At 45.5% G+C, this 20,426-nt stretch overlaps 3 protein-coding genes across 5 annotated transcripts in view; 2 read left to right on the top strand and 1 right to left on the bottom strand.

The window, feature by feature from the left end:
- The first annotated feature begins 388 nt into the window (after nt 1-388).
- ube2m (ubiquitin conjugating enzyme E2 M) lies at nt 389-2,796 on the top strand. Its single transcript, XM_089019609.1, has 6 exons — nt 389-889; nt 1,586-1,680; nt 1,761-1,799; nt 1,883-1,986; nt 2,069-2,132; nt 2,212-2,796. Exons 1-6 carry the CDS (start codon nt 775-777, stop codon nt 2,350-2,352), a joined length of 558 nt encoding a protein of 185 aa, XP_088875735.1. The 5' UTR covers nt 389-774; the 3' UTR covers nt 2,353-2,796.
- Nucleotides 2,797-4,448: 1,652 nt separating this feature from the next.
- psmd3 (proteasome 26S subunit, non-ATPase 3) lies at nt 4,449-11,986 on the bottom strand. Its single transcript, XM_089019608.1, has 12 exons — nt 11,669-11,986; nt 10,520-10,710; nt 10,294-10,434; nt 9,009-9,145; nt 8,758-8,948; nt 8,431-8,534; nt 7,481-7,595; nt 6,259-6,378; nt 6,073-6,176; nt 5,855-6,010; nt 5,724-5,774; nt 4,449-4,632 (listed from the first exon to the last, which is right to left on the bottom strand). The coding sequence occupies exons 1-12, from the start codon at nt 11,841-11,843 to the stop codon at nt 4,555-4,557; spliced, it is 1,563 nt and encodes a 520-aa protein (XP_088875734.1). The 5' UTR covers nt 11,844-11,986; the 3' UTR covers nt 4,449-4,554.
- A 641-nt stretch (nt 11,987-12,627) lies between these two features.
- LOC148885613 (serine/threonine-protein kinase WNK4-like) overlaps nt 12,628-20,426 on the top strand; it is a 9,216-nt gene continuing 1,417 nt past the window's right edge. Inside the window, exons 1-21 of one of the 3 annotated variants that reach the window (XM_089018772.1) lie at nt 12,663-13,756; nt 14,797-14,969; nt 15,044-15,264; nt 15,431-15,588; nt 16,009-16,097; nt 16,187-16,406; nt 16,505-16,702; nt 16,830-16,935; nt 17,018-17,130; nt 17,212-17,276; nt 17,338-17,473; nt 17,894-18,010; nt 18,150-18,251; nt 18,376-18,430; nt 18,500-18,598; nt 18,683-19,035; nt 19,110-19,140; nt 19,229-19,272; nt 19,345-19,393; nt 19,496-19,814; nt 19,880-20,037. In XM_089018772.1, the coding sequence (XP_088874898.1) occupies nt 13,424-13,756; nt 14,797-14,969; nt 15,044-15,264; nt 15,431-15,588; nt 16,009-16,097; nt 16,187-16,406; nt 16,505-16,702; nt 16,830-16,935; nt 17,018-17,130; nt 17,212-17,276; nt 17,338-17,473; nt 17,894-18,010; nt 18,150-18,251; nt 18,376-18,430; nt 18,500-18,598; nt 18,683-19,035; nt 19,110-19,140; nt 19,229-19,272; nt 19,345-19,393; nt 19,496-19,814; nt 19,880-20,037 (3,139 nt within the window). In that variant the 5' untranslated portion in view covers nt 12,663-13,423. Of the gene's footprint in view, nt 13,757-14,796; nt 14,970-15,043; nt 15,265-15,430; nt 15,589-16,008; nt 16,098-16,186; nt 16,407-16,504; nt 16,703-16,829; nt 16,936-17,014; nt 17,131-17,211; nt 17,277-17,337; nt 17,474-17,893; nt 18,011-18,149; nt 18,252-18,375; nt 18,431-18,499; nt 18,599-18,682; nt 19,036-19,109; nt 19,141-19,228; nt 19,273-19,344; nt 19,394-19,495; nt 19,815-19,879; nt 20,038-20,426 lie in introns of those variants that run through there. The other 2 variants (XM_089018771.1, XM_089018773.1) reach the window with 2 other exon arrangements.

Raw genomic sequence — 20,426 nt, 5'->3', positions numbered from 1 at the left:
TTTTCTCATCGCAATTCACTCATCATTTTTAAACAAGAAAGATACATAAAGATTCAAAAAAAACATTGAAAAGAATGCTGAATTTCAAGGTTTTTACAGCTGTCTTGTTTTCAGCAGGAGAATGACAGAAAATAAAGTTACAGTTCTTTCATCAGGACACAATGGAATACGTACTGTATCAGTTTCATGTTTGGGCCACATGCTCTCGTTGTTCTCCGTACAAGCGCGTGTGTGCGCGGGAGAGCACACGTTGAAACGTCACACAGGTGACCGCGGAGGCGCGCGCGTGTTCTGGGGCCAGTCAACATTGAAAAATACATGAGTCAACAAATGCCGCAATTCGGGCCTGTTGGCGGATATGATGTCACAGGCAGAAATGCATCATGGGACTTGAAGTTGTCACAATTTAAAGAATCACTAGCGTCTCAGTGGATACGCTGAGATCCAGACAAATGTATTTTATGAAATAAAGCGTCCAAGTAAGTACAAGTAAATAGTCAAAGTCCTAATCGAGTAACAGCTATTCTAGATATTTAAAAAGGGAGTAAACACTGAAACACGAGCTAGCAGTTAGCATGTAGCAGCTCGACTAGCAGGCTAGGCTCGGCTAACGGCGTGTAATTGGTTGACGTGCGCCGGTCGGGTCGGCTCGTCGATCAACATTCAAGTGTTGTTGGGACGGAACACACTCCCCAGCCAGCCAGTGAGCAGGCGACGCGGACTCGACGAACACGGATCGGAGGCGTCATTGTCCGTCTCATCCCGCGAGTGAAGATGATTAAGCTCTTTTCCCTCAAGCAGCAGAAGAAAGACGAGGAATCTGCCGGAGGAAACCGAACCGGAGCCGGCGGTAAAAAAGCCAGCGCGGCCCAGCTACGAATACAGAAAGGTGCGCTCTTTCACCAACACACGAAAACACACTTTTACACCTCTGGATCTGCATTGATGTGTGTGCGTAAGTGCGCATTCATCTCTTGGGAATCGTTGAAAGACAACTACGAGCTTGTCACTACTCCCAAACCAAAATACGCTCGACTAGCACTTAGCCATTGAGGCTCAGTGCTAACGAACTGACTCCCGCTAGCTCTGCCTCCACTGACAACATACACGCAGAACATATTTCACTACTGGTTAGCGGCTAGCAACGCTAGGTCTCACGACTGCGCTCTTTGTGCTAAACTGTTAGCACACATGGGTGCTGCTCTTTTAGCACATCAACGTCATGACACCTGCTGGGTCACGTGAGCAGGCCACACCTGCCAGGTTTCGGGCACTACCCACTGCTCATATCCCAGTGACATCACTGCCTGTGATGACATCAAATGCTAAATACATAGCAAAATCATCTGGTCTTGCAACTATCTCATGTGGGTAATGCTTTGGTAGATGATCAGTTAATACAAACTAGTTGGAGCTGCCAAAGAATGTAAGTGTTTTTGAAAATGCCTGTTTTGGACATTCACTAACTGACAGCGTTTTATTTGGAGATCTGTTTCAGACACCCACAATTAACTTTATTTTAATTAAAAAGGTTTCCTTTCAAATGCTGATGGGTTGATAAGAAGTGTTTGAAAATCTGTTTCAGACATCAATGAGTTAAACCTGCCTAAGACATGTGAGATCAACTTCCCCGATGACGACGACCTCCTCAACTTCAGACTCATCATCTCACCGGATGAGGTGTGTGGTGTGTGTGTGTCGGCACACGTGCATACACCTGTGTACTCTGAGTTGAGAGATGACTCTTTTTTTCTTGTTAGGGTTTTTACAAAGGAGGAAAATTTGTCTTCAGCTTTAAGGTCAGGCTAAACTTTTCTTGTCACTGGAGCAACGTTGTTGTGAGTTTGCATGCAACACGTGGTCAGTCTTGTGTGTTTTGCAGGTAGGACAGGGTTACCCTCATGACCCGCCAAAGGTGAAATGTGAGACAATGGTGTACCACCCCAACATTGACCTGGAAGGAAACGTCTGCCTCAACATCTTAAGGTGGTCTCATTGCCAGTTTGCTTAGTTACACCAAGTTCAATGCATCGTGTGAGCAAGGGTTTTAAATGTGCGTGTGTGACAGGGAGGACTGGAAGCCTGTGCTGACAATAAACTCCATAATCTACGGCCTGCAGTATCTTTTTCTAGTGAGTGACTACTTCCTGCTTGTTGGGGTCACGTGACCTCGTCACAAAAATCATCAGTGACCCTTTGCTTATGTTTCAGGAGCCCAACCCCGAGGACCCCCTGAACAAGGAGGCAGCAGAGGTCCTGCAGACAAATCGCCGCCTCTTTGAGCAAAACGTCCATCGCACGCTGCGTGGCGGCTACATAGGCTCCACCTACTTCGAGAGGTGTCTGAAATAGCTCCGCCCTTGCCCGCAGGAAGCAACCGAGAACATTTTCGGGAGTCCCAGCCCCGCCCCCTTGTCTCATATTTTTCTTTTCCATGACTCAGTGCTTATCATTCATGCCCAGCAGGACTCGTGGGTTGTGCAGGGGTGTGGAAGGAGGGGTGGGGGCAGGGCCCGTGAATGTTGACGGCATGGCAAAACGCTTTGGCTTTTCATTTGGCAGGTGGTTATGCCCCCTCCCGCCGCAAACTCCAAACAGCGACCTCCATGGGGGTGAATGTCAGGTAAGGGGTGAAAAAAGGAGCCGGACCAGTTTTGAGTTTGCTGTGGGGGTGGGGCTACGGCAGCGGTGGGCTGAGACAGAGAAAAAAACCTGAAAAGGGTTTGGGGCTTGTGGGTTGACATGTACATGAAGACTGCAATGATTGACGTGAATAAATTACTAACTTGAACTGTCCTTATGAACATCGTTGCCACTGCTGACAGGTTGTGTCACACAACTGTTTGTATTTGTGGTGCATCCTGGTTGCGGGTGTGAGTTGTAACATACACCAACCAATATGTTTGTGTAAGTTCTCAGTCGTACAGGAATGGTCCATCGATGAAAAGGTTTCTTCATCCGTCAGTAGGGATATATATATAGGGCCAGAGCGACCAGCAAATTTTAGTTCGCTGACGAAGCCTCTTGGATAAGAAGCGAAACGTGCGATACCTTCAAAAAAGTACAGATGACGGCTGAAGAAACCTTTTCATCGATGCACCAACCAACAAAAAAAAAAGTTTATTATGTACTACATTGTCTTGCGTTTTTATGGGTGGAACACAAACACCCTCTTGGAACATATACATTTCTGTGCAGGTACTGATACATTTCCAAGAGTTTGAGATTGCTCATTGCCTCACCAGCGACAGTTTTTGGAAAGTAGCTCAACATGCAACTGGACTTTTTGACTCAAGAGTGATGACAATTGATGGTCAAGTGAGATAGAAATGTTTTCTGACTGAAGCTGCAATATCTAGTATTTCCACATTGTTTATAAAAATTGGACTCCAATGAATCAGAAGATACGACAACAAAACACCACTTTCGCTTCTCTCCCCCAACAAAGTGATGCCCAAATCTCACAGAACGGTTCACGAGGCCCAGGAATTATACAACTTAATTTTCATCAGATTTCAGATCAGATGGAGCTGTAATTAATTACTATATAAAAATGAAACAAAAAAAATAGCAACGCCCGAGTTAGATCAATATGGCTGGGTTTTTCTCCATTCATATTTTACAAACGTGATATTCATCAGAATTCCGTGTTGAGGATGGTGGAGCTGCATAAAGCACAGACAAATTGGGGGCTGGTTGCACCTTTTAATTTGAAAAAATATTGGTTGTTTTTTTTTTAACTGAAAATCCCTTTGTGTTATGTCGTGGATGTACAGTACAGTATTGAGAATATTTTTGTGTGTAAAAGGAAGTTCTCAAAAGACTGTTTCCAAAAACAAACTAAGCTTCGACAACAACATAGTGATTTTAAAAAACAAGTGCCGATTTTAGACATGGTAAACATCAATCTGTATGAGCAAAGTAACGGATATATGGTCAAATTCGATGAAAAATAAGCAATACTCATGCAAAACGATTTCCACTCAGGTCAGATTCGTCTCTGTTCGGCCATCTTGTCAGATGCCGCGGTGCACCCTGGGAAATTCGTACTCCCGCCGCATCCTTCTTCGTCTGGCAATGTGTTCCTGTTGGTTACACTGCCACCTATTGGCGGCACTAGGGTGATGACACCGAAGGCAAGCTGATGCAAACCAAGCAGACACATTTGATTATTTTTAAGCGACCAACGGCGAAATATCATAAATATTAACTGGGATTGCCTGGCGACCAGCACACTTGAAAGTAGCCCCCATGATGAGAGGTACTCACATGGCTGGAATGGAAGGATGGTTGGTCTTTGTTTATTTTGATGCCGTCATGTTTTCTGTCATTTTCTCCATCTGAACTATCACAATGGGCTATTTGGAGCAAAATGGCCACCAATTAAATCTTTCAGCATTCCAAAGCATAAACTAAATAATGAGAACTAGTGAGGGAAAATCATGAAAACCTTTACAAGATGGCCATCTTTATTTGTTAACACAAGAAGCAGAAAAGAGGAATTGTGGATAATAAACATCAGACAACAACTTCCTGTGTGTACAGGACGTTAGCTCAGGGGAAGCTGTCATCGTCATCTTCGGCCATTTCTTTTGCGAATTCCAGATCTTGCTGCTCACGTTCGCGGCGCTCCTGAAAATGCATGCAGATATCAATTATGCCGCATTCCCTTTGGTGCAAAACATTTCCATTCTTTGCAGTGCCATCGCTGAATAGATGCATCGATGAAACAAATGTTGAACGAGAATTAAAAAAAAAATGCATAGCAACAGTCCCGATCCTTGACGGCAAACAACTTCCTGTGATGCACATCACAAGCCACCATAGGTTAAAGGACAATCGACACCATTTTTTTGTTTCCTAACTGACATCAGAACGTTTTATAGCATCTAAAATACCCAAAACATGCAGGCTGATATTTTTAGTCAAATGAAAAACACCAATAAAAATGACTTAAAGTGTCCCAACACTAATTCAAAATGACCTCAGAAAGTTTCCGTTTCAGAAGGTCCCGCCCCCTTGTTCGTGACGTCACGACAGGACGTCTTGCCTTGCTTGAGAATCAAAACAATGGCTTCAGATTCAGAGAAGATGCTTTCTTGTTAACTCATCCAGTTATGACTATGATTCAAACAGTTCTGAAGAGGAAAGCATAAATGTTTACAATCGATTAAAGAAGTCCTTCCATCTCATTTTGAGGCATCTGGACTCCAATGTAGCGCCCAGAAAATGCACAAGATGGCGCCCAAGCTCCGTTGGAATTGGGCTGATTTGTCTGCTGGGAATTTGTGTCAGCGAATATCAAATAGTAGTCTTGGTGCAACCCACAACGATTCACCATCGCGTTATGTTTTTTTCCTTCTAATTTCGCCATCCACACGGATCAATACGAAGTTTTCAGACCAAACAAAGTACCCAAAATGCATTGTGTGTCGCTTTCTCGGTCAGGGGCGTTCCAGACGTGACGTCACGTTAGGCATTGTCATCAACTCAAAAACAGGACTTCCTGAATATTCAGTGCGTGTCTTAAAACGTCAAATATAGCTATATGCCGCGAAATCTTTGGAAAATACGCTCAGTACTCACTCACTACTGGTTGATCACGATCAACTGGTTGGGCACCCCTGGTCTAGTGTAAACAAATGTGTAGTGTATGTGTGTGTGTGTGTGTGTGTGTGTGTGTGTGTGTGTGTGTGTGTGTGTGTGTGTGTGTTTGCAAATACCTCAGCTGACTCCAAGTCTTTGTTGTAAGCTTTGGGCGGAAACCTCATGGCCTGAAAATAACAGCAGCACAGTTAGCGCCACGATAGATGCAAATACTTTAACTGTTGTACCAGCGTGTGTGTGCATTCACCTTGACGGACATGTTGTGTATGTCAAGGCAGAATGAGATCCTCTGGTGGAAGGCCAGCTGTGGTTCTCGTGTGCCATAGATGTCCATAGTCTCTTTGGATTGGACAAATCCTTTCTCGTGGTTGATGCTGGCCTCGATCACGCCATCCCGGATGGCCTGCGCAGACAGAACAACCGTCATGTCTATGCATGTGGGTAAGTGCGCGCAAGGTACGCTACCTTGGCCACAATGAACTCGGCATCCTCTGGGCTGTCCAGCTGTAGTTTGAGGGCGATGTCAGCCAGCGAGATGCGAGAGTATGACAGGCTGATCATACGCACACCTGTGTATTTACACCTCGTGTTTAGTTTGCGCGGGGCAATGAGAGCGTCTTGGTTCGACGCGGCACCGTGAAATGTGCTCACCTGTCTTGATGACATTGTGTCTCAGGCGGATGATGAGCGTATACGTGCCATCCGTCTGGAACTTCTCGCCAAACTGCTCCAATGCTTGGTTGAACTTGGACAGGTTGCCCGTTCTCACCGCTACACGCGCGTGGACACACAATGTCAATGTTCAAATTGGTTAGCGGCACACATTACTGCTCATACGAGTGTGCCGATTGTGCATATGGCTCTGATGTAAACAAGTACATTTTGCTTCTGGTTGTTAAATGGGTTACACCATATTTCACACAAATATTCAGATGTTTTTTTTAAGTTTATGAACGTTTGTTTATATACACTATACACCAAAAGGGGGGTAAAAAAAGCAATAGTAGCAGCGAGTTCATTAACAGCCATAGTTTATCTACTGTTAGATTTCCTGGCAGCTTCTTTTCCTGTGCTAACATCAGTTTGAAATAAAGTCCTGGTTTTATAATAATACATTTCATTTATAAGCGCCTTTCAAAAGTGTCATGGTCACTTTACAATCACAGGATAAGTTTTTTCTGTGGGTGAGCAGCGGCAGTCACACGCAGAAGCTTTCATTCAATCCGGAATAACTCAAATAGATAGAAAGCTAGCTACCTAATAGATAGCTAGCTAATACATAGCCAGTCAGCTAGATAGCTAATAGATAGCGAGCTAGATAGTTTATTGAGTAAGATTGTTTTATTTTTTTCAAGATGATTCATCCATTAATTAAAAGCATTTTTTAAACGAATTGACTGTTGAAAATAATCGCTGGTTGCAGATTTATCTGTAAAGGCTTTACTGTAGCGTCTTATAATGCGGTGCGTCTTATATATGGAAAAAGTTGTAAAATATGTCATTCATTGAAGGTGCACCTTATAATGCGGTGCGCCTTATAGTGCGGAAAATACAGTACGTGTGCTTTCGGGACTATAACTACGAGCACACTGCGGCTCAACCGTTTTGGGTTTAATTTTAATCTAGATACAACAAAATTGTATTTTTTATGCAGTGTGCAAAGTACAATTCAGACATTTTGTCAAATTAAACCCGGGCATCTTTCATATGTGGATAGAGAACGGGTACAACTGCATAATGATCAGATTTCAAGTGGCACGTGCTCATGTTAATGTTATTCCCTTGCATGCCTGAAGGGCGCAGTGAGGTTGTGACGCTGATTCTTAGAACAATTGGTGGAATGATGCTCAAATTTGATGATGTCACCACTGACCCTGAGTGAGCAGGAAGTAGGGCATCAGCGACCTCTTCAGCGACGGCTGCCTGAACTGTAGCCTGTCGGGAATTTCTCCCAGCAGCAACTCCACCACAATTAGCAGCTTGTGCACCTGCTCTCGCACAGACACATACGCACACACATACACCCCAATCAGCCTCTCCACTTCTTCCTCCTTGCACTGACTGCAGGGAATGCATCTGGGAAATTAAAAAAGGGGGCCCCTTGTGTATGAAAAGGGGGCCAAATTCTTGATAGGCCCGATTTAACTCGATGCTGAATTACACTAAACTGATTGAAATAAACCAAAATACATTCATTGGAGCATGATATTTGTAAATTGCAAATGAAGAACTATTATTTTATTAACATCTATTTTTCTAATATATCGACAACTTTAATTCAAGTCAAAGAATTTCTTCATACACGAAAAAAAAGCATTTTTATTTAATTACTACACAAATAGTTCTGTGCTATTTTTATATTATATTACAGAGAAGACAAAGCGAACAGATTGAGCACAATACGCTCCATATTGCAACCAACCGCCATGCTTGATGTAAATAATGCAAAGCACCTTGGGTAAATGAATATTCAAATAGACCTTTCGGCAAGTTCCGCCAGGTCACAGAACATCCCAATATCCACGACCACGACTTTGGAACGCACCGAAACAAATGCAAGGTGATGATGGCTAGCTGAAGCTAGATGGCTAGATGAAGTTTAAAGCTCTGAAGGAAAACGAACGACTTTCAATTTCTGTTTACCAAAATTTGTTTCATATGCAGAAGTATGTTATATGTGGCGCAGATCACGTAGCGATATGCGTTAATTGTAATAAACTTGCTCCGGTGCTGGCGCAGGGGAGTGACAAAGTTGCGCCAATGGCTGTTAAAATGCGTAAACGCCGCAAGGATGCATCCTTGTGACTGTGTGCGCATGCCCACCGTCTGCTTGAATCCAACCGCAGTGTGTTGGGGGGCTTTCCTGAGCGCGTTGGTTAACGTCCGGCGGGCCTCCGAATATTCCAGCTGGATGGCTTTGATGCGGCCTGTCACACAACACATGCGATGGCACTCAGCGAACCCAAACAGCACAAAATACTCTGCAGCACACAGATGTGCATGCAACATCCGAGTGATACTACAAAATGTCATTTTACGCTTTATTTTGGCACTTTAAGGTAAAAGTTGACTTTATCGTGTGCAGATGTATATATATACTGTATGTCTGTGTCTCTGAGTGTGTAGTACAAATGTGTGGGTGCTTATTACCTGTGTAGTAGAGGTATCGGGCCCACTCATTATTGTTGGCGAGTTCTGGAAATACAGATTTCGAGACAAGTTTCTCGGCTTGATCATAGAGATTGAAGTTGAGGTAATTTCTCAGCAGCAGGTTGAGTAGAACTGCTTGGCCGTCAGCATCGTGACGCAGCGTCGCCGTTCTCAGCCGCGTGTGCAGGAAGCTAATGGAAGTACAAAGTACATCACCGGCGCGTCAAGTTTTGCCACGCGGGCGGACATACCTGCGGATGTCGTCAAGTTGATTGAGGAACTCGTAGACACGCGCGTGGTAGTAGTAGCACTTTGCAGCCACCAGGTCCAAAGCTCGGCGGTTCTTGGAGGCCATCTTCTGGAGTAGGTCGTCAGATACCTTCTGTGCCTGACAAAGTAAAGTCACACAAGGATGTTAAAATGTTGAGTGTGCTTGGTTTGCAACAATGCGGCCTATTCACGCATTTTTTCTAACACCCGCCAGTGGCGCTCGAGCACTAAAGGTAAGAGTAAGACAGGGCTGACATATATATCGAGGAAGAAACAAGTTTAATGTAACTTCACACGTGAATCGTGCATTTAAAGTGGCCCTTCTCCGAGTTCTATGGGACGACCAGCGGTGAGAAATTGTATACCAAAACTGGCCATACGCAAAGAGCAACGTGAGCACAAATTTGCCAGTGGATCCTGACAGCGTGGAGCAAGGTGAAAAATAATCAACCATCACCAAAAGGTTTCGAAAAGCCGGTTTGCAGCGTGACGGAGAGGACAGCACAAGCTCGGGAGTGACTTTACCTCAGGATGAAAGTGACACTTAATGCGACAACAAAAGAGAGAATGAGAGTGTGTATGGTGAGGAATAGCTGTCGCTATTTCAATCCAACTTCCGTGGTTTCAGTACACAGGAGGAAAATGAGGACGGCTCTCAGTGACTTGCTATGTTTTTGTAACCAGCCATGTTAGTGAGTCCTAATGTATTTCTTCCGTGCCTCAGTGACTCAGTATGTTTTTGTACCCAGACCTGTTAGCAAGTGCTAACGTGTTGCTGCTGTGTTACTGCTGTGTCGCACTTTTACCGGCAGGTTATTTAACTAGCCCTGTTAGGGTTGTGTTACTACTGTAATGCTTGTTATGTTGCTGCCGTGTAACAGGCACTGTTTTGAAAGAAAAGTTGAGGTATATTATTAAAACTTTGAAAACTTTTTATGTGCACCGTCTTTCTTTGTAAGCACACTGCCTATAGACAGGTGCGGTTTATGTATGTACAAAATGTTTTTTCTTTTAAAAATGTACTGCGTGAGGCTTATAATCAGGCCGCTCTTTAGTCCAGAAATTACTGTATTTCTCAACCTTTGACATGGTTACCCACAAACAAAATATTTCCAAAATGTATTTTAAGAAGGATTTCAGAAGCAATTAAACATGTTTCTAAGCTAATTCCAACACAACGCCAGTGGAGCCCACTTGACTTATTATGTTAGTCTGGCTGCTCTTCTGCACAAATAACAGCAGTAAGCAAAAGGTAAAAAAAATTACCTCGCTGAACCTCTTATTGTTCGTTAGGTGGACCACCAGAAGCAGCTGCAAGTATGCTTCCACCTCGGGAAGCAGAGGAGTAGTGGCAGCCTTCCCCGTCCTGGGCCGAAACGGCACATCCCCATCCACAAGGTCCATAGGCTGCGCGCACACAAACACACATTAGTCCAAGTCGACAAATTTGCCCTGGCAATTTTGATATTTGAAGTAATGTGAGATGACGCACCTCATCCAGGAAACCGAGCAGGAAGTCTCTGGTGGCAGCGTTATTGGTGAAGAACCCGGTGACTGTTTTGTGGAGCACCAGCGTATTGAGGCGGCGGCTGGTGGAGGGCAGTGCTCGCAACGCTCGTAGGACAAAGCGAGGCTCCTTGCCTGACACGGCTTTCTCGATCTGCTTCACGTGCTCCTTGATGTCTGAATGTTTTGGATGACACCCGATTAATTGAGCATTTCAAAGCGAAGTGTGAAACCGTAATCGACACATAATGGCCCAAATCAGCATGGGGCTTGCATGGATTTTCTCCCATATTCCAAATATGGGTTTGCTCAATAACATTTTTGAAAGGGAACCATGGCAAAGTCAAAAAACTTTTATGGTCATGTCAAAAAAGCAAACAGGATGTTGCAATATCACACAAGGAAAGACAAAGACCCACATCTCCCGGTCTGTGAACACCACATTGGTAGTGAAGAAGGTCCAACAATATATTTTCTTTGGGTGCTCAGAAGGAACAACTTGGAGGACATTTTGTCGGTGTCCTTCTCACATACTGAATCACAGTGGGGTGCACAGAAGAAGAGTGGCGAACCCTGCAGAGGGTCATCCATCGCATCACTGGCCACCCTCTACCCTTTTGGACACCAAGGCCAGCTCTTGCTCCTTCAGCCTTGAACAACTAAGTGCAATACTGAATTCTGTCAACAATAAGTCCTCTCGTGACTTCTGCTAACAAAGAAATGCAATAGTGTATTACTGAAATAATACGTGCAATATTGTGACAATAATGTATACAACGGATGAAAAAAATGGACGACTACAACTAAGTCGGCCTTAATATTGTTCTTTTATTTATATTGCTGGATTGTTTTTGTTTGAAATTTATTAATGTCGTCACAAGTGGAGCAACACTCATAATTTCGTTATAACCGTTACACAGAATGACAATAAAGGCTTTTGGTTTCATTTTATAAATTTATTTTGTTCGGCGTTTGGCGAGCGTCGTGTTCCCCCAGGCGGCCGATATAAACAGTTAGAAAAGTGACGTAATGCACTAGCACCGAGGTGAACTCGGCTCGCAGGCGGGTGTCAATTCAATGGCAGTCGGTAGAGGCGTCCGGCTTCCGGGATTATCGGAGGGACGGTCTTGCCTACCTTCCAAAGTCAGGCTGTCGAGCTCCTTTGGCGGCTTGGCCGAGCCGGCGGCCTCCGCCTCAGACATCTCAACGTCCTGCGGCTCGGCGGCGGCCTCCTTTGGCTTGTCGGCCTTGGAGTCTCGCTCTCGGCCTCCCGTTCGGTCGCGTCGCTTGGCCCCCGCCGTCTCCTTCATCACCTTTGCCGTTCGAGAACACCACAAACCAAAACTAAACTAAATAAAACAAAAATGTAACCGAAATAAGCAAAGACAATTTTGCGATTTTAGCTCGCTGGTCCCCGCAATGACTGGCAAGTCTGCTGTACCGCTTGCTATGGATCCGCAAAGGATTGTGGGAAAACTCAGAACAGGCACTACCAGTCGAACACAGAGCGCGTGACGTCGCAATACTGTAAACCCCCGTTTATCGCGGTTTTTTTTCATATCTTTATTTTGGTAGTTAATTCGATTCTCACGAGGAAATGTGAGCGGTTACCAAGCAAAACGGAGGCAATAGTTTAGAATAGTAGCTCATTTCTCATGCCTGAAACAAGGCAAAATAAAAATACAAACACAACACACTGAACTGAACACTGTCCCAATACAATAAATATTTTCATTTCCGCTTTTCCCTTCAGGGGTCACCACAGCAAATCAATGTCCTCCATCTTCAGAGGTTTGAGTCGCAGATTTGTCTTGGCCAAGCTTTTACGTCGGCTGCCCTTCCTGACAAAACCCTCTATTTATCCAGGCTTGGGACCGGCACAATAAATCCCAATAAAATAAATGAATACACAAATAAACCTAAGCCTGTATCTCACTGGGCAAGTGTAGCTTTTTTGGTCCACATTTGTTCAATATTAGTTAAAATTTGAACAAGTAAAATTATTCAGCAATGTCTCACAAATGTCTTTGCAACCTTTAATTAACCCTGACAAAACCAGACATTCACACTTACAATTCCCTGCTCCGTATGACACCACTTTTATTCGAGCGATTACTTTACTTTTTTTTTTGCCATAACGCCTAATATATCCTTCAAGTTGTCAAATGCCACTCCTAGCCTGAAGTATACTCTAAAACCTGCCAATAAAACTAAGAGCATTTTACCCTGTGGATTTCAAACAATCACCTCGTTTTTGGGTCTTTGTTAGTTTATGGTAATGCTTCCACAATAGGAGAAAGAAGCATCAAGAATAGACAAATACTGTATGACAACAAATAACAATGACATGAATGGCAGTACAGTATTAATAACAACAATAATAATGTCTGAAAAGGAACCAGGGGAGGTTTGGGATAAATGCTGGATCAAACATAATTGTATGAATAAAAACGATAAAAAGTTTTGAACTATTATTTTCTAATAATTTGTTGCCTATTTTCATATTGTTTTGTTTTTATAAAGAGTGTAGGGGTCTTTTTTAGGTTCACTTTTTCTTGGAGTAAAAATATGTCAAGTAAATAAATACAAGCAAATAAAAAAAGTGTGCTGTCGTATTTCAGGTGTCATGTGGGGGGAGCTTGTGTCGTCTGCTCGCAGCTGATAGAGATGATCTCACGCTCAGGGCCTCACTCACACCTTCATCTTTGTCTTGATCTCCTCCTTCTCACCACTTCCTGCAGATGGCCTCGGGGTCATTTAACTCGATTTTTTTCCTGTTACCTTCATTCCTCTTTATTTGTTCTTTTATTTTTGTGATGATCTTCATTATCTGATTGGTGTGTAGCCATCCAACAAAAGCCTGACTCTTGAAAAGCCGGGCCAGGACATCATGGATGAGGACGGAAAAACATCCGAGGACCGAGAGACAATGCCCGGGTTCCCAGGGACCGTCTCAGAGAGCCCTTCCGCCAGTGTCCAATCAGACGAGGAGTCCACTCGGGAACCCAGTTTGGACTCGGACTCGGACACTTGTGAGGAGATGGTAGCGCCGGGCACTGTATTGACATCGGATGGAGATGAGGCGGCCACCAAGGCTGTGGCCTCCTCACCAGACGGGCGCTTCCTCAAGTTTGATGTGGAGATCGGACGAGGATCTTTTAAGAACGTCTACAAGGGCCTTGACACCGAGACCACCGTCGAGGTGGCCTGGTGCGAGCTGCAAGTATGTGCACACTCACTCAAACACACACACACAAATACACGATGCACATGGGCACATGCACAGTTGTACCACCACTCACACACACATACATACATACCTGCTTCTACATATACACACGAACACACTGAAGAACTTTAAAGTGCAACTGTGCATTTATGTGGTTTTGACATCAGTGCATTGGTGTGCATGTGTGTGCTTGTGTGTGTGTGTGTGTGTGTGTGTGTGTGTGTGTGTGTGTATGTTTATGTGTGTGGGTGTGTGAGATAAAGGGCTTGTGATGATTTGGCACTTTCTGCGTCATCGGATCGGGCTCACCACAGCTGACTGATGCCGATAATGAAACACGTGCACAAACATGCAGACATTTAACCCGTGTGCGTAGCATAATGCTGGCTAACGTGTTCATGTTGTTTATGTATGTTTCTGTTCATATGTCATTGGTGTTGGTCTCAGCAGCATACTGGCCTAATGGTTAAAACACGTGATTTACAGTCAAGTTCAAACTTTCCTGTGCATAGTTAGCATGTTGGTTTCTTTCAAGTTAAAGACATTTTCCATTGGTGTAAATGCTTATTTATTTATGATGTCATGACCTCGACTAGTAATCAGTCATTCATTCATCCGTCCATTTTCCAGACCTCTTTATCCTCATTAGGGTCGTAGGGGGTGCTGGAGCCTATCCCAGTCGTCTTTGGGCACTAGGCGGGGGGACACCCTGAATTGGTTGCCAGCCAATCGCAGGGCACACAGAGACAAACAACCATCCACACTCACACACTCACACCTAGGTACAATTTAGAGTGTTCAATCAGCCTACCATGCATGGTTTTGGAACGTGGGAGGAAACCGGAGGACCCGGAGAAAACCCACGCAGGAGAAACATGCACACAAGGAGGACAGGTCCTGAACTCACAACCTCTGCACTGTGAAGCTGGCGTGCTAACCACACAACTACCGGGCCGCTGGTGATCCATCAATCAATAATTTGTGGTAAGTGGTAGATGACTGACCAGCAAACAGTAAAAAAATTGCCTCATCAGACTCAGCGGCTGACACGTAGTGAGCGTCAGCGTTTTGAAGAGGAGGTGGAGATGCTGAAGGGGCTCCAGCATCCCAACATTGTCCGTTTTTTTGACTCCTGGAAGTCTGTGCTGAACGGTCGCAAGTGCACTGTTCTGGTGACCGAACTCATGACCTCCGGAACCCTCAAGACGTAAGTCTCCCTGCCCCCTTCCAACGACAGGACCCTGACTCTCCTAACCTCTTCCTCATCTTTCTTCTCCTCAGCTACCTACGCCGATTCCGCCCGATGAAGATGAAGCTACTTCAGCGTTGGAGTTTGGAGATCCTAAAAGGTCTCCACTTCCTGCACTCGCGCAATCCCCCCATTCTGCATCGTGACCTCAAGTGCGACAACATCTTCATCACGGGGCCATCGGCCTCCGTTAAGATCGGGGACCTCGGCCTTGCCACCCTCAAGAAGGCCTCCTTTGCCAAGAGCGTCATCGGTAAGGCAGCTCCCGCTCTCACGTCACCAGGGCATCGCTGCAACAGCACAGTGATATCACGGTGATGTCAGGATTATGTCATTATATCAGCTAATCTCAATGATGTCACTGTGACATTGCAATTGCAATGACCTCACAATGTTATCTCGTCTGGCGGTGCGTTCAGGAACCCCGGAGTTCATGGCCCCCGAGATGTATGAGGAGAAATACGACGAGGCGGTGGATGTATACGCCTTTGGGATGTGCATCCTGGAAATGGCCACGTCCGAGTACCCCTACTCCGAGTGCCAAAACGCTGGTCAGATTTACCGGAAGGTCACCAACGTAAGTGGTTCCCGCTCCAGCTCGTTTCTCCATCCCGTCTCCATGTCATTCTCTTGATCGTGTCATCTCTCACTAATGTTTCACTTGCCTTTGGTTCTCATCTCAGTGTTGTGCCACTCTGAGCTTACTTTGCACTCACTCTTGTCACACTCATGCCTCACTTTCATCCCATTTGTGATACTTTCATCTCACTGTGTCTCACATCACGTCTTGTCACTCATGACAAGCTCAAGAGACACTGTTTTATCATCTTTTTATGCAAATATCTCGATTTCTTAGTCTTTGATGTGTGATGTGAGTCCATCACACTCTTCTTTTGCGCTGTCCATATTTTGGTCATTTTATTCTTGTCTCACTTACACCTCACTTCCCGCTAACCAGTATGTCATTCATGTCTCACTCACTCCGACGCTTTCACAGGGAATCAAGCCCGACAGTTTTTCCAAGGTCACAATTCCTGAGCTGAGGAACATCATAGAGGGATGCATTCTTACCAACAGCAGTGAGAGGTACCACTCAATTAAGACCCCTCTAAGACAAGAACAATACCAGAAATGTTGTTGTGTAAGCCACCCTAAATACATGTCCCTTCCTGCAGGTTCACAGTTCAGGACCTTCTAGACCAGCGCTTCTTCCAAGGTGAGCTTGGGGTACACGTCGAGTTGGCCGAGGATGATGATGGCACAAAGTCGGCTCTCATGTTGTGGCTGAGGATGGATGGGACCAAGAAGCTTCACGGCAAGTATAAAGACAACAAGGCCATTGAGTTCCTCTTCCAGCTCCACAATGACGTGCCAGAGGAGGTGGCCCAGGATATGGTAGGCCATTGAACTCATACACGCACACTTACAGGTGGCTACAGTGACACACAGGCACACTTACTCCCTCTATAAATTTCCCCCCTATGTGCTCCCAGGTTGTGCTGGGGTTCGTATCGGAGGGCGACTATAAACTGGTGGCAATGGCCATCCGAGATGCTGTGACCGGTATCAAACGTCAACGTAACAAACGGCGGCGATTGGCCGAAGACGCCACCCAGAGACCGGAAGAAGTTCCCCAGGAGAGAGAACGTCCCCAAACTCCAAAACCCCAGATGGCCAATCAACAAGTAGAGGTGCTTCACGCTCTTTTAGCATACATGTCAACGGTAGCCTCTTTAATTTTATGTGTCTAGTATAGTTTGTGTGAGTATGTCAATTAATAGTTAATTGTAATGCATGTTAATGGTAACCTTCCATCAGAACTCTGAAGTTTCTGCTGCATCCTGGCTACAGGCCCCACCCGCCGCCGTGACATCAACTGGCGGTGGCCAGGTGCATTACCCCGGTGACAAGATGTCCGCTACAGGTTAGATTTGACTTGACTTGACTTGGTTGATGCGACTAAATTTCGTTGGGTTTTAAATTAATCCTGTGGTTTGTCATAGCAGTGAACCGGGTGCCAGACAGTGCTGTGCAAGCACCGCCAACTCCTGTGTATATCTCACCTCCAAGGGCCAGGATTTCAAAGGCTCCGCCCTTTCCTGTTCTGCGCTACCCCAGGGTGAGTAGAAATAGGGACTACAGACTAAAGGGTATGGGGGGGACTTCATCAGTCAGATGTGTTTGCTCTCCATGCGTTCAGAGCCTCGCAGTATCACAACATGACCCCACGAAATCAATGCATGGAGTCTCTTCACCTGCCGACAGGTAACACACAGACACAAAAACAAACACATGCACATAGTGCTGAAAAACGATTTTCTTGTAGCTGCGCATCTGATGTAACATCGGGTTTGAGTGACGGTAACGATGGTCAATCAGACAAGAGCTACCAGGAAGTGAACGAGCGGCAACCTGACCGAAAGCTGAGGAGGAAGATGAGGGCTCAGCTCAGGCTCACGGGGGTGAGTGTGTTTTGTGCTGATGCTTTGGACAGTTTGCGTCAATGTATTTGTGGCGTTTTCGTGTTTATTATGTTTGTTAAAGTCATTATAAGTGCCTTGCACGTTGGGTCCGAGAGGACAGTAATTTCATCTGTGCATACAGTATTTGAAAAATAAAGCTGACTTTGACTTTACTTGCTGATCAAAAGTCAAGTCAAAGTCAATGTCAAAAGTCAAAGTCAGCTTTATTGTCAAATATGCTAATATGCATGACATACAGCACAGATGAAATTACTGTCCTCTCGGACCCAGCATGCAAGGCACTTATAATGACTTTAACAAACATAATAAACATGAAAACGCCAATTTGCCGGGAGAGGGGAGCCGCTGCGTGTTCATGTCTTTGGCTTGCCGTTCATCTGCGTGGGCGTGCGCATACAGGTGTCCAACATGGCCGACCGTGTGGTGGAGTGTCAGTTGAGTACTCATGACAGTAAGATGGTGACTTTCAAGTTTGACCTTGATGGCGACAACCCAGAAGACATTGCCTCCGTTATGGTGAGCGTCAGCGCCCGATCATAATGTACATGCCAAAAGTAATTCTGCGCGTCTCCGACTACTTTATTGAAGTATAAGCATTTTTTGTGAACTAGTGTTAACGTGTGCTTGTGTATGTGTGTGTGTTTGTTTGTAACAGCTGCACAGAGATTTCATATTGGCGAGTGAACGAACAGGATTCATCCTGCGCATGTATGACATCATTAGCAGGGCAGAGTCGATGATGATGCAACAGAAGCAGGTGTATTTAACAAATACACACACACACGCACACACACACACACACACACACACACACACACACACCCAAACACACAAACACACAAGTCTCACCTGATGACTTTGATAACTTTGTCACACCGTAGACAAAGATGGCGTCCGAACGCTCAGCCAGGACACCATACAGCTCCTTCCTCAATGGTAATATTTTGATTAATGGCTCGTGCTTGATTGCCATGTCAGACATTCATTGCCAAGTATTCCTGGCAGACTCAGCAGAGGCTGAGCCGTCCACCTCTGAGGAGGTGAAGTCTGAAGCTGCTCCCCTCACCACAGGCCCTCGGTTGCAGCCGTCCTACAATTCTTCAGGTAATCTGTTCTCCAAAGTCCTTGGGATTTGGTCCACAACTGCTCAAGATCCCTCTAACTGCATGTCTATATGTCGTTCCTCAGCCCCCACAGACCCCCGCACAGATGCCCCTTCATCTCCTCAGTATCCCCCACCCCCTTTGGTGTACCCTACCTTCAGTACCCCCACTGGCACCACCCCTCAATGGCCTCCCCCAGACCAGCCACTCTTCTCTCTGGCTAACATGATGTCATTAGCCGTGAGCATGGCTCGCTCATTCCTGCCGCCATCCCAGAGCTACCACCCATCACCCCCTTTCACGCCCCCCCTTGGTCCCTTTTCCCCTCCCGTGTCACCCCCTTTGGGCCATCCCTCTTTCCGAGCGCCCACGCCTGCAGCGATGGGAAGTGCTAATCCAGAGCTCCAGGGTACATCGGTCGGCTGGAGCCCCACAGAGGTGAGTCAGGAATCTCTCTCGACTGATAATTCGGATGTCACTCGCCTTCATTCTCACCCAGTTTTGTTCCTCAGCTCAGGTATCCCTCAACCCCTCCTCCTCAAGGTGAGTGTGACATCAAGTCCTGTAACGTCACATCCTGTGACATCCCGATTGAAAAGTTTGATTATCACTTGCAATGGTTCATCCCTAGCCCCGCCCTCCTCCATGCAGGCCCCGCCTCCTCAGCAGACGCAAGTAAGGTTTTCACACTGATTATAATGTTCATGCTAATGTTTGTGACTTGGGTGTGACCTTATTCTAACACAGGAACATCCCACCGTCATGCCATCAGCCGGACAGCCAGCCACACGTGAAGGTAAACACACACACACACACACACTTTTACACGATGCAAAGCATTTGTTTATACTCATGATTTCACGAGTGTATTGGTTACCGATATATTATGTTTCACCAGTGACTCCTCTCACTCGAAGTGTGGGTCGTTTCCAAGTGACCAACTCAGAACCCCAGATGGTCACGGCACGTTCACCGCCCCCGTCTCAGTTGAGCCAATCAGAGAGCTCCGATAGTATATCTGAGGAAGACAATCAATCACAAAGCAGTTGCTATAGCGACACAGGAGGCGGGCAGGAGGGGAAGTGGAGAGGTGGGCGCAAGTCAACCAGTAGCGAAGGACACTCTGGCAGCCTATCACGGAGCCGCTCTTACCTCACATCCGACGAATCTGACAATGACGATGACACGTGGGAGGAGCTAAAAGAGATTCGGGAAAGGTGAACCTGATGGACGGCCATTGTGGGAACACAGCGGTTTTAACCTTGACCTCATATCTTACTAGGCACCTGTTAGAGGTACGCCGTCTGCAGGCCAATCAGAGGCGAGAAATGGATGAGCTATGCCAAAGAATTGGAAAAGCCCCACCTTTCGGCGCTGTGGCCCCTGCCGCCATGTTAAATCAACGGCGACTGCATAGGCCGGATGTACTGCCCCCAACAGGTCAGAATGTATGCTGCCTTAAAAGGCGTGTACAAGTCACATGACTGCATGGCAGGTTATGAGAAATTGTTCCGTTTTTAAGTACAGTGATACCTTGGCTTACGAACTTAATTGGTTCCCAGACAGAGTGCGTAAGGCGAAAAGTGTGTATCCCCAAAATTAATTTCCCATAGGAAACCATTAAAATGAGAATAATCCGTTCCCAGGTCCCGATAAAACATAATTTTCTACTGTCTAATTTATTAAGCCTTAAAACTACACAAAATATACCTTTTTTATGTATAATAAATGTGATATGGTATTATAATTAAATACGCAAACTGTACTATATAATAAAGTCATTTATTTACCTTTGTGATTGGAATGGATTGGATTTGCCTTTATTAGTC

The sequence above is a fragment of the Hippocampus bargibanti genome, linkage group LG17, assembly GCF_051943395.1.
Source record: "Hippocampus bargibanti isolate YZ-2025 linkage group LG17, ASM5194339v1, whole genome shotgun sequence".
Classification (NCBI taxonomy): Eukaryota; Metazoa; Chordata; class Actinopteri; order Syngnathiformes; family Syngnathidae; genus Hippocampus; species Hippocampus bargibanti.
This window is presented reverse-complemented; position numbering and strand designations above follow the sequence as displayed.